At 40.6% G+C, this 17,639-nt stretch overlaps 1 protein-coding gene across 1 annotated transcript in view; it reads left to right on the top strand.

Moving 5' to 3' along the window:
• CNTNAP5 (contactin associated protein family member 5) overlaps positions 1 to 17,639 on the top strand; it is an 880,239-nt gene that overhangs the window by 233,032 nt on the left and 629,568 nt on the right. The window contains exon 3 of the mRNA XM_027082570.1: positions 5,945 to 6,138. Within this exon, the coding sequence (XP_026938371.1) occupies positions 5,945 to 6,138 (194 nt within the window). The remainder of the gene's footprint in view (positions 1 to 5,944; positions 6,139 to 17,639) is intronic.

The following is a 17,639-nucleotide window of genomic DNA, read 5'->3' as shown; positions in this document are numbered from 1 at the left end:
CTAACCTGACCTCAGAGGCAGAGCTGGGTCTAGAACCAAGGCTCTTGATTCTCAGTCCCATCTTTTTCCCCAAAGTGAATTCACACAGCATGTAGGGTATGATGTTTGGGCTGTGCTAAGAATAAACTAAGTTATAGCCTGCAAATCATTCTAGACCCCCTGTTCTAGATGCTATCCAAACCTAAGGTGGGGTTACTTTTCCCTTAAAATTATAATTTTCCTTTAAATTTCCATTAAATTCCTTTTGATTCAAACTGTAGGGTTTATGGGAATTGTAGCTCATGATTATTTATATCGCAGTCACAATTACAGAGAGCACTGCCTTAGTTAACACCTGTAACTTGCCAAACGCAAGTACCTGTGTGTATGTTACACCTCGATCTAGATAACAATTCAGAAACAGAAAGCTAATGTGGGCACTGTGTGTCTTAAAAACAACTGCAAATAGTATCTTCAGGCTACTCTCATAATTTGTGAAAACACACTTATTGTTTGGTGGAAGGAGTAAAATGTTTGCCATAGCAACCATGGCAAACTTGGATGTCTTGCCTATTAGCTGTAATGCTGGGAACACCATCAACAGCAGGGAAAAAGTCCTTGGCAATTATCACGCAGACAGTGCCCCTCCATTTTAAGAGCTTAGGCTGAAGCTCCTGGGTTTGGAAAATTCTTAATTTGATGTGTTAATGAATGCTAACATCAGCAATTTCATTTTTGTTAATTTTGGGGTGGGGTTAATAAACTAAGGTTTTTTACTGTGGGCAAAAGTGTGATGTGATTTTCTTTAGACAGACTTGAAGAAATATTTTTAGCAATAACTTTTTGTTTTGTTTTGGTTTGGTTTGGTTTGGGTCAGTCTCCTGTGATTTTATTCTTTGCAAGGAGGTTGGAAAAGTTCCTTGTTATTTTACTTCCTTTCTTCCATCATTAACATAAGTTCTTATCATATGTAAATATGATAAGAATAATTAGAATAAATGAAAGAAAAACTCTAAAGCATGACTAAGGAGTCTAGTTGTGGACAATAGGAGGGTAAAGAGAAATAGTTAAGGTTTGAGGATTTTCATTTCAAAAACTGTGATGGTCACACAAAGAGTTCTATATTATACCACCAAATGTCAAATCACTACATATATTCTTTATGCAATAAGCCATGTAAAAATGGGTCTCAGTTTATAAAAGAAAGACATGCTGATAACAGAAGATGTTACATGCAAAGAGCATAAAAGAATAAAATCACTCATACTTTCATCACTCAGAAGAAATCACCATACACATTTCTTTTCTATCATGTTTTAATATTGTTGAAGTCATATAGTTTACACAGCCTTGCTTTTTTTCACTTAAGAAGAAAGAGGTCTCATGAAATGGGCAGGAGAAATTAAGTGGAAATCAAAAGTAGGTTCAGAACAATTTTAGATTTCTTGGAAATGTCATATCTCCTCCTTCTTGGACCTCCCTGCCAGTTTTGAGAAGTTGGGAGAGGGTAGAATAGATTGGGAATCGTGGACATATTGGTGAAGACAGGGTTCATTGACTAAAAAAGTACTTGTGGGGCTTCCCTGGTGGCACAGCGGTTGAGAGTCCGCCTGCCGATGCAGGGGACATGGGTTCGTGCCCCGGTCCGGGAGGATCCCACGTGCCGCGGAGCGGCTGGGCCCATGAGCCATGGCCGCTGAGCCTGCGCGTCCGGAGCCTGTGCTCCGCAACGGGAGAGGCCACAACAGTGAGAAGCCCGCATACCGCAAAAAAAAAAAAAATTACTTGTGGGCCTAGCAGCTCAGAATCTCTGCTCAAATATCTCCTCCCAGTCCTTTTCCCCCTTCTTGATTTTCTGGTTTTTAGAAACCTTTTTTTCTGTTACATAAGAGTCTCAAATAGCTGTGCTTGCATCCTGAGTTCCAGGTGTTCTACACTTTCTGGATCTCAGTTTCCCCAACTATAATATGGACATTATTCTATTTACTCTACCGGGTACTTTGTATGTATTAAGGTAGGTTAAACTGCAGTATCAAATAGATTTCACTACACAATAGCTTAAACAAAATAAGTCTTTAGTTCTCATTCATATTGTAGTTTACATGTGATGATGCTGGAATCTGGCATCTTTCCATGCTGAGGTTCTGCCGTCTTCTAGGTCCTTGTCGGCTGCATCCATCAGTGGTGAAAGGGGAAAGCAAGTGCGGAAGAGACCCGATGGCCAGCAGGTGGCACATCTTCCCACTCACATTTTTCTTGGAGAGAATTTGTCCATAGGGCCACAACTCGAAAGGTACTGAGAGCTGAAAAGTGTAGTTAAGCCATGCACTCTCTGCAGTCCTATTACTGCAGAAGGAAGAGAGAACAGATATTAGTGAATACAAGCAGTACTGGGTATGCATGTCTTGCAAAACACTTAATAAAGGACATTCCATGGTAGGGGATGAGCATACTTCTCTTTCTTTCCTTGCATTTGAATCTTGTCAGGGAAGTGAAAACAAAATGTTATCAAACAAAAGTACCGTTGCCAAAATTCAGCCTCTGTATACCAGTGCCGGACTGAATCTCGGAGACAGACATTTGGGTGAAGTAGAAAGAGATAGCTTTATCACAGGTCACCAAGGAAGGAGTCCAGGGCAGCTAGCGCTTAAAAGACCCGAACCCCCGAACGTTTTCAGGGAAATGTTTTTATTTTTTTTGTGGTACGCGGGCCTCTCACTGTTGTGGCCTCTCCCGTTGCAGAGCACAGGCTCCGGACGCGCAGGCTCAGCGGCCATGGCTCACGGGCCCAGCCGCTCCACGGCATGTGGGATCCTCCCGGACCGGGGCACGAACCCATGTTCCCTGCATCGGCAGGCGGACTCTCAACCACTGCGCCACCAGGGAAGCCCCAGGGAAATGTTTTTAAAGACAGGTTGAGGGAGGGGGGTTGTGGGGAGTGTGATCAGCTCGTGGACATTCTTCTGATTGGCTGGTGGTGAGGTCATTGGGAGTCAACATCATCAACCTTCTGGTTCCAACAGGTCTGGGGTCTATGTGCTTATGGGCAGCATTCAGTTAACTTCTCCCACTTGTTGGGGGCTTCAGTATCTGCAAAACAGCTCAAAGGACATGGCTCAGAATAGTATCTACAGTCCTTGAGGAGGAACTAAAGTCCTTGACTTTGTTTAATGGCTAAAGTGTTATTGTCTTGCTTGACTATTTTCCTTTATGCGTTTTCTGATTTCTCTGATTAAATTTATTCTTTGACTAAAGTTTTTCTACAGACAAAAGGCAGGCAGAGGACATTTGTGGTGGTCTATTCTGGGAAGGCCTCATAGTGTCCTACTCGGCTACAGTACTAGCTATTTATTGGGATGAAATCGATGAATGTGCCTTATGGCCAGAGTAGGGCCCATCTCATGTTCTCTGCTCCCTTTGCCCACTCCCAGATGATGACAAGCTATCTCTGCAGTGGGCAGCCAGTGGGGACTCAGAAAGTTCTCAGTACCAAGGAGGGGTCCAGTTGAGTCCTCCCGAGATGGCAAGAATGTAAACTGGGACATCACTAAAAGGATTTTCAGTGGCACAAGTTGAAATCAAAAGGGACTTATTGGTTAACGTCTCTAAATTAAAAATCCAGTGAATCACCCAACCTGATGCCCTGAGCAAGGTTCTTAACAAAAGGGCTACTTTCTTTCTTTTTTCTTTTTTAATTGAAGTATAGTTGATTTACAACATTGTGTTAGCTTCAGGTGTACAGCACAGAAGTTATTCATAATATATAGCTCAGTTATACATAATACATATCTATTTTTTTTCAGATTCTTTTCCCTTATAGGTTATCACAAAATGTTGAGTGTAGTTCCCTGTGCCATACAGTAGGTCCTTGTTGGTTATCTGTTTTATGTATACTAGCGTGTATATGTTACTCCCAAACTCCTGTTTTATCTCTCCCCCACCTTTCCCCTTTGGTAACCATAAGTTTGCTTTCTATGTCTGTGGGTCTATTTTTGCTTTGTATATATGTGGATTTGTAGCATTTTTTTTTAGATTCCACATATAAGTGATATCATATGGCATTTGTCTTTCTCTGTCTGACTTATTTCACTTAGTATGATAATCTCTAGGTCCATCCATGTTACTGCAAATGGCATTATTTCATTATTTTCTATGGCTGACAAATATTCCATTGTGTATATGTACCACATCTTGTTTATCCATTCATCTCTCCTTGGACCCTTAGGTTGCTTCCATATCTTGGAAGCTATTGCAAATAGTGCTGCTATGAATATTGGGGTGCACCCATGGCATACACATTCTACAATAGGTCCCACTCAGGATTCAGATGTCTTGTGGACCCTTGAGTCAGGATATATAAGAATAAATACGACCTCTTTATACCCATGGGAAATGAAAACAGAAAACTTAGGCCACAAGTCTTCCAAAGAAGCAAGAGTTCATATTGATCTTCTGCAAAGTTCCAATGTGTCAAATAATAAAATTCTGGGGCTCAAAGGCTTTGGTCACATATCAGAATGTTGCTGTGTGTCAAACATATAGAATCACAAGGAGACCCAGGGATGGGGCCCTCTTATGTCTCTCTGAGATGTTGCATGTGCTGTTTCCTTGGCCTGGGTTGGTCTCTCCAACTTTTTCTCTGTCTCACTTTGTTTGCTGGGGAAACAGCTTTCAGCTCCACTGTCACTGTCTCTAGGGCTTTCTGATCACCTACGTAGGCATTCTGTCATCTGTTCTCATATTGAACCTTGTGTTCACCTCTCTGAAGGCTCTCTTTCACATCACATTACACATTTCTGTGTGTGTGTGTCTCTCTCTTCAGTATCGAGCAACCTCCTGGTGCTCAGTGAGCATCTGTTGAATGAGTGAACACTAACCTCTCAAAGGCATAGTCAGTGATCGTGTATCTTTGCATCCACAGCAAAATTCTGGTCCACAGCAGGTTCACAGCACGTATTTAGAAAGAGCTAAAGATCAGAGAAAAGAAAGGGAGGAATGGAAGAAGAAAGCAAAGAAGGAAGGAAGGAAAGACCAGTCAGGAAGAGGGTATAAGGCATGTTAAAGGTTAAAGTTGTAAAAAACTTAAAGAATAGGTGACATCCCATTAGGAATCCAGAAGATGAAAACTGTAATAACTGAGAAAAGAGAGGATGAATGATAGAGGAAACAGAATTTGAGATGAATATTAAACCATGAAAGGGAATTTGATGGAGGAGGAGAAGGAAAATTGGGTCTAGAATGTTCATTGCAGCACTATTCACAACAGGCAAGACATGGAAACAACCTAAATGTCCACCGACAGATGAACGGATAAAGAAAATGTGGCCTATATATACAGTGGAATATTACTCAGCCATAAAAAGAATGAAATAATGCCCTTTGTGGCAACATAGATGGACCTAGAGATGATCATACTAAGTGAAGTAAGTCAGACAAAGACAAATATCCTAAGATATCACTTACATGTGGAATCTAAAATACGATACAAATGAACTTATTTACCAAGCAGAAATAGACTCACAGACATAGAAAACAAACTCATGGTTACCAAAGGGGAAACATGGGGAGAGGAGGGATAAATCAGGAGGTTGGGATTAACATACAAACACTACTATATATAAGATAGATAACCAACAAGGGCCTACTGTATACCACAGGGAACTCTACTCAACATTCTGTGATAACCCATATGAGAAAAGAATCTGAAAAAAAGTGGGCATACGCATATGTATAACTGAATCACTTTGCCATACACCTGAAACCAACATGACATTGTAAATCAACTCTACTCCAATAAAATTTTAAAAAAGAAATACCAGGGGTTTATGAAGAGAGGCAGACATATTTTGGTTACAGACACCTTAGCTGAACACTGTTTTGTTTTGTTTTTTCTTCCTCTGTGAGCGGTGACAGTCGCGGCTCTGTGAGATGTTGCTGCAACTCTCTCTCTCTGATCCTCTTCCAGGAACTGGCGGTTGGTCCCCAGCAGATTCCAATGCTCAGCAGTGGCTCCAGATGGACCTGGGCAACAGAGTGGAGATTACAGCAGTGGCCACGCAGGGAAGATACGGAAGCTCTGACTGGGTGACGAGCTACAGCCTGATGTTCAGTGACACAGGACGCAACTGGAAACAGTACAAGCAAGAAGACAGCATCTGGGTAGGACAAATTTTCTCATCAGCTGAATAAAACTGAGATGCCCTCATGGTAGCCAGTGAACGTTTCTGTCATTTTCCTCTATCTAGATTGCCGGTAGCTTGATAACTGTTGTGTACCCATTCAGAAATAATTAGATGATATCTAGGTCCTATCTGCAGCATGACGCCAGTTCCTAGGGAAATGAGGATGTCTGTTGCAAAGAGTTTAGTGTTTTCCTCCTTTTCTGGTAACTTGGGGATTTCACTGACTGGGCCTTAGTTCTTTCAGGGATTAAAAGAGAACTACAACGTGGAAGTCAGATCATTGACAAGAATGTATTGGTTGACTGAGTATGTGTTTATTACATATTTACCTATTTTTTTAACATCTTTATTGGAGTATAATTGCTTTACAGTGGCTTGTTAGTTTCTGCTTTATAGCAAAGTGAATCAGCTACGCATATACATATATCCCCATATCTCTTCTCTCTTGCGTCTCCCTCCCACCCTCCCTATCCCACCCCTCTAGGTGGTCACAAAGCACCGAGCTGATCTCCCTGTGCTATGTGGCTGCTTCCCACTAACTATCTATTTTACATTTAGTGCATACATAACTGAGCTAATTACATCATGACAAGGTATGTAAAGTGCCTGGTACATAATAAGTAAATATTTAGTAGCGTATATATGTAAATATTTACTTATTATGTACCAGTCACTTTACATAACTTGTCATAATACAATTAGCTCAGTTCTGTACCTCGACCAAAGTTGCCCAGTTGATGCACCTTGGTCTGGTAATCCACAGCCTGGTCTGGTAATCCACAGCCTGGTCTGACTTTAAAGTCATTGTGTTCACCTGCCTATTCAAGTTTTGAAAACAATTAAAAGTGTTAAAAATACAAAACAAATATAGAATTTAGAATGATTCTGCCTTTATAAACAATCTGCAGCTTGGAAGTAAAAGACAGTTTGGTCCAGGTTATGGAAAAGAAAACCCTGTGCCTTCCACAACACTGGACCCAAGCTCTTGACCCCAAAAGGTGAGTGAAAGGCTGTCCCCAAATTACGAGGTGAGGAATTGGAGGTCGAGGCAGGGGCAAAAGGCACCCAGGGGAGACCTCATAGACTTACACATCAAATAAAATAATGTGTTGGTTCAGGTCACTTTTGCTTTGGGAAAAAACCTCACCAGATATTTACTTTTTTCTAAATGTGCATAGGAGGTGAAGATTTAGCAGTTGCTAACATTAGCTTTCCTTCTCATAATGTCCTTAATTGTTTTCCCTCTTAAATCAATCACAATTACACTTTCAAATTGCTGCTGTTTACACATACATTTTTCTGTATTCGTCTCACTCTGCTGGGAAAACAAATTCTATTTTATATTCATTGTTATTTGTTAATTGCTTACCCATCACTATTCATAATTGAAAGTACTAGTAAACTGAGGATTAAGATTAGTTATGGCAGATTGAAACCAGAGAATATTATAATAGTCATCTTTATTTGGAGTGGCTTGTAATATTAGGTGGTAATATTTATGGAGAGCATGGGTTTTCTTCATTTTACAAATAGTCTTTTGGGGACTATTCTCTTTTTTCCTCAATTTTGAAGCCCCCATAAATTTTACAGGTTTTTTTTTTTTTTTTTTTTTTCCCTCGGTATGTGGGCCTGTCACTGTTGTGGCCTCTCCCGTTGCGGAGCACAGGCTCCAGACGCACAGGCTCAGTGGCCATGGCTCACGGGCCCAGCCGCTCCGCGGCATGTGGGATCCTCCCAGACCGGGGCATATACCCACATCCCCTGCATCGGCAGGCGGACTCTCAACCACTGCGCCACCAGGGAAGCCCTACAGGGTTTTTTTTTTTTTTTTTAGTTTGTGTTTAGTTTGAAAAGATAAATAAGCACACCTTCCATTTTGAGGCACAATTTTAAGATTTTATGCTGACTTGAGAGGGACAAATAGATGTGGTGTTATTTATTTGCTTTGGCATTTTCAATCAGAACTGGTTGTTTTTCAGATTGAAGTTTCGAGTTCTTTTGTCTAAACTTTTATAAAACCCAGAGTTTCATTTTCTTCAGAATCAAATGACCTGCTTTTGCCCTGTCCTGTGGATCAGGATGTATTTCAAGAATGGACAATTTCTCTGGGCTAGTGAACAGCGGGCATAAGGCCTATTTCACTTTCTTGCCCCTGTTGGTTTGCCTGTGCTTCCACAAAACTCCAAGCCCGTTGAAGGCAGGGGCCTGTTTTATAAGTCCTGGTAGGCTCCACGCCTATCATTACTGGACACGTAGCCTGAACTACGTTTTGGATGGCTATTACAAGAACTGCAGAATTATTAGTGCTTACAGAATTGAAGGGGAGGACAGTGTTCTCGTGCCTGTCCCTTTCCTCACCTCAGAATAGCCTTGGCCTTTGGGAGGAGGCAAAAGATGCTGGGCGGGCAGAGGGGAAAAGGCAGGGAACCGTTGTGCACAGGAAGGTGGTGAGTTCCAGTTAAGGCCTCCCCAGAGACACTTCCAATGCCTGCAGGGACCTTGAGAGGGGAGGCAGCTTCAGGACCAACCTGTCAGATGCAAACCCCAGGAGGAGGAAAGACTTGGGGAGGAGTCTTCGCCCCTCCAGTGACATGGGGCAGGGACATGGTGGTAAGTCGTGCATACTAACAAGGCTCAAATTTTGAAAAACAATGCGTGTCCCCTCGTATCTCTATCAAGGGAACTAACGACTACCGAAGACCCACTGCACATGGCATTTGTATGCAAATGCCATTCCATGTACTTAAAAAGGTGTTATAAATTCTGGAGATTCAGGGCTCAGAGACCAACCCAAGCTCACATAACCAGACACCGGTGAGGCCAGAGTACAAACCAAGACTGATTCCTAACTATACCTGATTGCAGAAACTGTGCCTTCTATTTCTCCTTTACTACACTTGAATTTGTTTTCTAATTTTCACAGAACTGATTTATCTTTCTCACCTTAGACTTTGCCAGGCCCACTCCAGAAGAAGAATGTTAAACCCTATTGTGTATTTCACGTGCTGCTAAAATTTTAAAGTGAGAAAGCACTAATACTATCTAACTATTTCTCTATATGTTATAAATAGTGCTCAAACTCTCTGAAACTGTATAGGCCTTACAGAATACCCATCCAACAGAGACTCAGAGTATTTTACCAAACATTTCAAGAACATGTATAAAATCTGACTTGTGCCTAATTTGCATTGGTATTTCCACCAGATTATGTTATTGAATGAAAAGGTTACCTTGAGAGTTTTTCTTTTTCTTTTAAAAATAAAATGATAAATCAGACTATAGTTTCACCAGAGTTAATCCTGATAAACAAGATAAAAGCAATAGCCAGACAAGAGGGTTTTATAAAACTCTCTAAATGGTTCAACTTTTCAGAAAAAAGTCAGTACCCCAAAACATCAATACCAAGTATTGACTTAATGAAGGACTGTGTATCACAGAAATAGAAAAATCGCTTGAATGAGACTTTCACAAGGTCTTTTGAAGATCTTCAATTTTCAGATGATATGGAGTTTGTAATGTCTTTAAAAGTTGATTTACCAAGCAATACAACTATAGCATACTCCTTGGATAGGATATCAATTTGTTAATACTCAAGAGATTTATTTTATTTTGCAAACTTTACTTCAGAAAAAGAATCCTGGAAATATACCTGTCCAATATACAGTAGCAGATATTCGTGCTCTAAAAATCCAATTTGCAGTTTCTGAACTGGCTCTGAATGCAATGTTCACAAAGGAGGCCACCAAGCAGCCATATAGCAATGCATTATGATTTATAAATAAGCCAGAGTCCTCACTTCACTAAATAATCAGGTGTGAAGATTATAGTAGTGGGACTACTACTACTAGCAAGACAAACATAGCAAGACATTTAGAATCTTAGCACATCCAAAATCTCTTTCTGGTTGGCTTGTAGACATGCCAAAATAACAAAAATATTAAGATTCGAACTCTGAGCAGCAACTTCAGCCAACGTTCAGTAAGGTGGATCAATTGATTTGGTACATAGGAACCTCTAACTCTTTAAATCCACAGAGACCAGAGTCCTGTTACCAGTCATTTCGAAAGATATTCCAGGAGAAACACTTACCATCCCTATTATATCCACAGTTTACCTTTTCAGTCCTGTGTCTCTTGTATGTCAGTGTTCAAACCCTTCATGAATCCACCTATGTTTCCTGCATACAACATGTACATGTTCCAAACATACATTCTCCTCTATGGGCATTGCTACTTTCCTTTATACTCTGCTACTTATCACCCTGAAATTTCAAAGACAGACCCCAATGTGTGTGTTTTAATATGAGACCCATTTTTATTTTTTAATTTGTTTTATTGAAGTATAGTTGATTTACAATGTGTGTTAATTTCTGCTGTACAACAAAGGGATTAAGTTAAACATGTGTATGTATTCGCTTTATGTTCTTTTCAATTATGGTTTATCACAGGATATTGGATATAGTTCCCTGTGCTATACATTAGGACCTTGTTGGTTATCAGGAGCCCTATTTTTTTTTTTTTTACATCTTTATTGGATTATAATTGCTTTACAATGGTGTGTTAGTTTCTGTTTTATAACAAAGTGAATCAGTTATACATATACATATGTTCCCATATCTCTTCCCTCTTGCATCTCCCTCCCTCCCACCCTCCCAATCCCACCCATCCAGGAGGTCAGAAAGCACCGAACTGATCTCCCTGTGCTATGCGGCTGCTTCCCACTACCTATTTTATGTTTGGTAGTGTATATATGTCCATGCCACTCTCTCACTTTGTCACAGCTTACCCTTCCCCCGCCCCATATCCTCAAGTCCATTCTCTAGTAGGTCTGCATCTTTATTCCTGTCTTACCCCTAGGTTCTTCATGACATTTTTTTTCTTAGATTCCATATATATGTGTTAGCATATGGTATTTGCCTTTCTCTTTCTGACTTACTTCACTCTGTATGACAGACTCTAGGTCCATCCACCTCATTACAAATAGCTCAATTTTGTTTCTTTTTATGGCTGAGTAATATTCCACTATATATATGTGACACATCTTCTTTATCCATTCATCGGATGGTGGAAACTTAGGTTGTTTCCATCTCCTGGCTATTGTAAATAGAGCTGCAATGAACATTTTGGTACATGACTCTTTTTGAATTATGGTTTTCTCAGGGTATATGCCCAGTAGTGGGATTGCTGGGTCGTATGGTAGTTCTATTTTTAGTTTTTTAAGGAACCTCCATACTGTTCTCCATAGTGGCTGTACCAATTCACATTCCCACCAGCAGTGCAAGAGTGTTCCCTTTTCTCCACACCATCTCCAGCATTTATTGTTTATAGATTTTTTGATGATGGCCATTCTGACTGGTGTGAGATGATATCTCATTGTAGTTTTGATTTGCATTTCTCTAATGATTAATGATGTTGAGCATTCTTTCATGTGTTTGTTGGCAGTCTGTATATCTTCTTTGGAGAAATGCCTATTTAGGTCTTCTGTCCATTTTTGGATTGGGTTGTTTGTTTTTCTGTTATTGAGCTGCATGAGCTGCTTGTAAATTTTGGAGATTAATCCTTTGTCAGTTGCTTCATTTGCAAATATTTTCTCCCATTCTGAGAGTTGTCTTTTGGTCTTGTTTATGGTTTCCTTTGCTGTGCAAAAGCTTTCAAGTTTCATTAGATCCCATTTGTTTATTTTTGCTTTTATTTCCATTTCTCCAGGAAGTGGGTCAAAAAGGATCTTGCTGTGATTTATGTCACAGAGTGTTCTACCTATGTTTTCCTCTAAGAGTTTGATAGTTTCTGGCCTAACATTTAGGTCTTTAATCCATTTTGAGCTTACTTTTGTGTATGGTGTTAGGGAGTGATCTAATCTCATACTTTCACATGTACCTGTCCAGTTTTCCCATCACCACTTATTGAAGAGGTAGCATCTTTAGGATTCTCTATGTATAGTATCATGTCATCTGCAAACAGTGACAGCTTTAATTCTTTTTTTCTGATTTGGATTCCTTTTATTTCCTTTTCTTCTCTGATTGCTGTGGCTAAAACTTCCAAAACTATATTGAATAAGAGTGGTGAGAGTGGGCAACCTTGTCTTGTTCCTGATCTCAGTGGAAATGCTTTCAGTTTTTCACCATTGAGGACGATATTGGCTGTGGGTTTAAAATATATGGCCTTTATTATGTTGAGGAAAGTTCCCTCTATGCCCACTATCTGCAGGGTTTTAATCATTAATGGGTGTTAAATTTTGTCTAAAGCTTTCTCTGCATCTATTAAGATGACCATATGGTTTTCCTCCTTCAATTTGTTAGTATGGTATATCACGTTGATTGATTTGCGTATATTGAAGAATCCTTGCATTCCTGGGATAAACCTCACTGGATCATAGTGTATGATCCTTTTAATGAGCTGTTGGATTCTGTTTGCTAGCATTTTGCTGAGGAGTTTTGCATCTATGTTCATCAGTGATATTGGCCTGTAGTTTTCTTTCTTTGTGACATCCTTGTCTGGTTTTGGTAGCAGGGTGATGGTGGCCTCGTAGAAGGAGTTTGGGAGTGTTCCTCCCTCTGCTATATTTTGGAAGAGTTTGAGAAGGATAGGTGTTAGTTCTTCTCTAAATGTTTGATAGGATTCACCTGTGAAGTCATCTGGTCCTGAGCTTTTGTTTGTTGGTAGATTTTTAATCACAGTTTCAATTTCAGTGCTTGTGATTGGTCTGTTCATATTTTCTATTTCTTCCTGATTCAATCTTGGCAAGTTGTGCATTTTTAAGAATTTGTACATTTCTTCCAGGTTGTCCATTTTATTGGCATAGAGTTGCTTTTAGTAATCTCTCACGATCGTTCGTATTTCTGCAGTGTCAGTTGTTACTGCTTCTTTTTCATTTCTAATTCTATTGATTTGAGTCTTCTCCCCTTTTTTCTTGATGAGTCTGGCTAATGGTTTATCAATTTTGTTTATCTTCTCAAAGAACAATGTTTTACTTTTATTGATCTTTGCTATCATTTCATTCATTTCTTTTTCATTTATTTCTGATCTGATCTCTATGATTTCTTTCCTTCTGCTAACTTTGGTATTTTTTTGTTCTTCTTTCTCTAATTGCTTTAAGTTCAAGGTTAGGTTGTTTATTCGAGGTCTTTCCTATTTTTTAAGGTAGGATTCTATTGCTATGAATTTCCCTCTTAGAACTGCTTTTGCTGCATCCCATATGTTTTGGGTCATCATGTCTCCATGTCATTTGTTTCTAGGTATTTTTTTATTTCCTCTTTGATTTCTTCAGTGATCACTTCGTTATTAAGTAGTGTACTGTTTAGCCTCCATGTGTTTGTATTTCTTACAGATCTTTTCCTGTAATTGATTTCTAGTCTCATAGAGTTGTGGTTGGAAAAGATACTTGATACAATTTCAATATTCTTAAATTTACCAAGGCTTGATTTGTGACCCAAGATATGATCTATCCTGGAGAATGTTCCATGAGCACTTGAGAAAAATGTGTAGTTTGTTTTTGGATGGAATGTTCTATAAATATCAGTTAAGTCCATCTTGTTTAATGTATCATTTAAAGCATGTATTTCCTTATTTATATTCATTTTGGATGATCTGTCCATTGGTGAAAGTGGGGTGTTAAAGTCCCCTACTATGAATGTGTTACTGTAGATTTCCCCTTTTTTGGCTGTTAGTATTTGCCTTATGTATTGAGGTGCTCCTATGTTGGGTGCATAAATATTTACAATTTTTATATCTTTTTGTTGGATCGATCCCTTGATCATTATGTAGTGTCTTTCTTTGTCTCTTCTAATAGTCTTTATTTTGAAGTCTATTTTGTCTGATATGAGAATTGCTCCTCCAGCTTTCTCTTGGTTTCCATTTGCATGGAATATCTTTTTCCGTCACCTTACTTTCAGTCTGTATGTGTCTCTAGATCTGAAGAGGGTCTCTTGCAGATAGCATATATATGGGTCTCGTTTTTGTATACATTCAGCCAGTCTGTTTCTTTTGGTGGGAGCATTTAATCCATTTACATTTAAGGTAATTATCGATATGTATGTTCCTATTCCCATTTTCTTAATTGTTTTGGGTTTGTTATTGTAGGTCTTTTCCTTCTCTTGTGTTTCTTGCCTAGAGAAGATCCTTTAGCATTTGTTGTAAAGCTGGTTTGGTGGTGCTGAACTCTCTCAGCTTTTGCTTGTCTGTAAAGGTTTTAATTTCTCCATCAAATCTGAATGAGATCCTTGCTGGGTAGCATAACTTGGTTGTAGGTTTTTCTCCTTCATCACTTTAAATATGTCCTTCCAGTCCCTTCTGGCTTGCAGAGTTTCAGCTGAAAGTTCAGCTGTTAACCTTATGGGGATTCCGTAGTGTGTTATATTTTGTTTTTCCCTTGCTGCTTTTAATATGTTTTCTTTGTATTTAATTTTTGACAGTTTGATTAATATGTGTCTTGGCGTGTTTCTCCTTGGAGATATTCTGTATGGGACTCTCTGTACTTCCTGGACTTGTATAACTATTTCCTTTCCCATATTAGGGAAGTTTTCAACTATAATCCCTTCAAATATTTTCTCAGTCCTTTTTTTTCTCTTCTTCTTCTGGAATCCCTATAATTCAAATATTGATATGTTTAATGTTGTCCCAGAAGTCTCTGAGACTGTCCTCAGTTCTTTTCATTCTCTTTTCTTTATTCTGCTCTGCAGTAGTTATTTCCCATATCTTATCTTCCAGGTCACTTATCCATTCTTCTGCCTCAGTTATTCTGCTATTGATCCCATCTAGAATATTTTTAATTTCATTTATTGTGTTGTTCATCATTGTTTGTTCCATCTTCAGTTCTTCTAGGTCCTTGTTAAATGATTTTTGCATTTTCTCTATTCTATTTCCAAGATTTTGGATCATATTTACTATCATTATTCTGAATTCTTTTTCAGGTAGACTGCTTATTTCCTCTTCATTTGTTAGGTCTGGTGGGTTTTTATCTTGCTCTGTCAACTGCTGTGTGTTTTTCTGTCTTCTCATTTTGCTTACCTTACTTTGTTTGGTGTCTCCTTTTTGCAGGCAGCAGGTTCGTAGTTCCCCTTGTTTTTGGTGTCTGTCTCCAGTGGCTAAAGTTGGTTCAGTGGGTTGTGTAGGCTTCCTGGTGGAAGGGACTAGTGCCTGTCTTCTGGTGGATGAGGCTGGATCTTGTCTCTCTGGTGGGCAGGACCACGTCTGGTGGTGTGTTTTGGGGTGTCTGTGGACTTATTATGATTTTAGGCAGCCTGTCTTCTAATGGGTGGGGTTGTGTTCCTGTTTTGCTAGTTGTTTGGCATAGGTTGTCCAGCACTGTAACTTGCTGATCGTTGAGTGAACCTGGGTGCTAGTGTTGAGATGGAGGTCTCTGGGAGATATTCGCCATTTGATATTATGTGGAGCTGGGAGGTCTCTTGTTGACCAGTGTCCTGAAGTTGGCTCTCCCACCTCAGAGGCACAGCGTTGACTCCTGGCTGCAGCACCAAGAGCCTTTCATCTACATAGCTCAGAATAAAAGGGAGCAAAAGTAGAAAGAAAGAAAGAAGGAAAGAGAATAAAATAAAATAAAATAAGGTAAAATAAAATAAAGTTACTAAAATAAAAAAATATTAAGAAAAAAAATTTTTTAAGAAGTAAAAGCAAACAAACAAAAAATGGACGGATAAAACCCTAGGACAAATGGTGGAAGCAAAGCTATACACACAACATCTGACACAGAAGCATACACATACACACTCACAGAAAGAAGAAAAGGGGAAAAAATTATAAATCTTGCTCTCAAAGTCCACCTCCTCAATTTGGGATGATTTGTTGTCTATTCAGGTATTCCACAGAGGCAGGGTACATCAAGTAGATTGTGGAGATTTAATCCGCTGCTCCTGAGGCTGCTGAGAGAGCTTTCCCTTTCTCTTCTTTGTTTGCACAGCTCCCGGGGTTCAGCTTTGGATTTAGCCCCACCTCTGTGTGTAGGTCGCTGGAGGGCGTCTGTTCTTCGCTCAGACAGGAAGGGGTTAAAGGAGCCGCTGATTCGGGGGCTCTGGCTCACTCAGGCCAGGGCGAGGGAGGGTTACTGAGTGTGGGGCAAGCCTGTGGCGGCAGAGACCGGTGTGACATTGCACCAGCCTTTGGCACGCCATGCATTCTCCTGGGGATGTTGTCCCTGGATCACGGGACCCCGGCAGTGGCGGGCTGCACAGGCTCCCTGGAGGGGCGGTGTTGAGAGTGACCTGTGCTCGCACACAGGCTTCTTGGAGGCAGCAGCAGCAGCCTTTGGGTCTCATGCCCGTCTCTGGGGCCCGCTCTGTTAGCCGCGGCTCGCACCCGTCTCTGGAGTTCCTTTAAGCAGTGCTCTTAATCCCCTCTCCTCATGCACCAGGAAACAAAGAGGGAAGAAAAAGTCTCTTGCCTCTTCAGCAGGTCTAGACATCCCCCCGGACTCCCTCCCAGCTAGCTGTGGCGCACTAACCCCTTCAGGCTGTGTTCATTTCGCCAACCGCAGTCCTCTCCCTGTGCTCCGACCCGAAGCCCGAGCCTCAGCTCCCAGCCCCGCCCACCCCAGTGGGTGAGCAGACAAGCCTCTCTGGCTGGTGAGTGCTGGTCGGCACCGATCCTCTGTGTGGGAATTTCTGCGCTTTGCCCTCCGCACCCCTGTTGCTGTGCTCTCCTCCGCGGCCCTGAAGCTCCCCACCTCTGCCACCCGGAGTCTCCACCCACAAAGGGGCTTCCTAATTGTGTGGAAACCTTTCCTCCTTCACGGTTCCCTTCCACTGGTGCACGTCCCGTCCCTATTCTTTTGTCTCTGTTTTTTCTTTTTTCTTTTGCCCTACCCAGGTACGTGGGGGATTTCTTGTCTTTTGGGAGGTCTGAGGTCTTCTGCCAGTGTTCAGTAGGTGTTCTGTAGGAGTTGTTCCACGTGTAGATGTATTTCTGATGTATCTGTTATTGTTGCTAAGCAGCCTTGTCTCACTCCTCGGGCTTTAATTCTCTTTGTCTCAATCTAGGGTACTCGCTGGAGAGCCTCCCATGAGCTATAAAAATTTGGATATACTTTCTTCCTGCCAGTGTTGGAGGGTCTCCTGCAGAGGCGGAGGGTGGCTCAGTCTCACTGTGAGGACAAGGATACTGGCAGCAGAAGTTCTGGGAAGTACTCCTTGGTGTGATCCCTCCCAAAGTCCCAAGCCCTATTTTTAAATCACCTCATCCACGTTGTTCCTGATTGATCTTGGACAAGTTAATCAGGATCCTTTTCCTCTTCCCATGACCCTGGAGTACATTATCTGAATATACTGCATTTTATTAATATCCAGTTTACAGTTTTCTCTTCTAAAATCTTGTTGCCACTTCCCAAATATGTCAGCCATCTAGTCTTGTTTGATAGAATCCTTTGGCCTGGATGATATGATGGTCTCTGATTTTCTGTAGCTTTCTGGAGTCTGTCTATTATGAAAGGGCTTGCATATGCTACTTAACACCTTTCTGACATAAAGGT

Source organism: Aethalodelphis obliquidens, unplaced genomic scaffold (genome assembly GCF_003676395.1).
Source record: "Aethalodelphis obliquidens isolate GAN/ISIS:26980383/991018 unplaced genomic scaffold, ASM367639v1 scaffold47, whole genome shotgun sequence".
NCBI lineage: Eukaryota > Metazoa > Chordata > Mammalia > Artiodactyla > Delphinidae > Aethalodelphis > Aethalodelphis obliquidens.
Note: the sequence above shows the minus strand (reverse complement) of the source record. Positions and strands in the feature narration are given on the sequence as shown.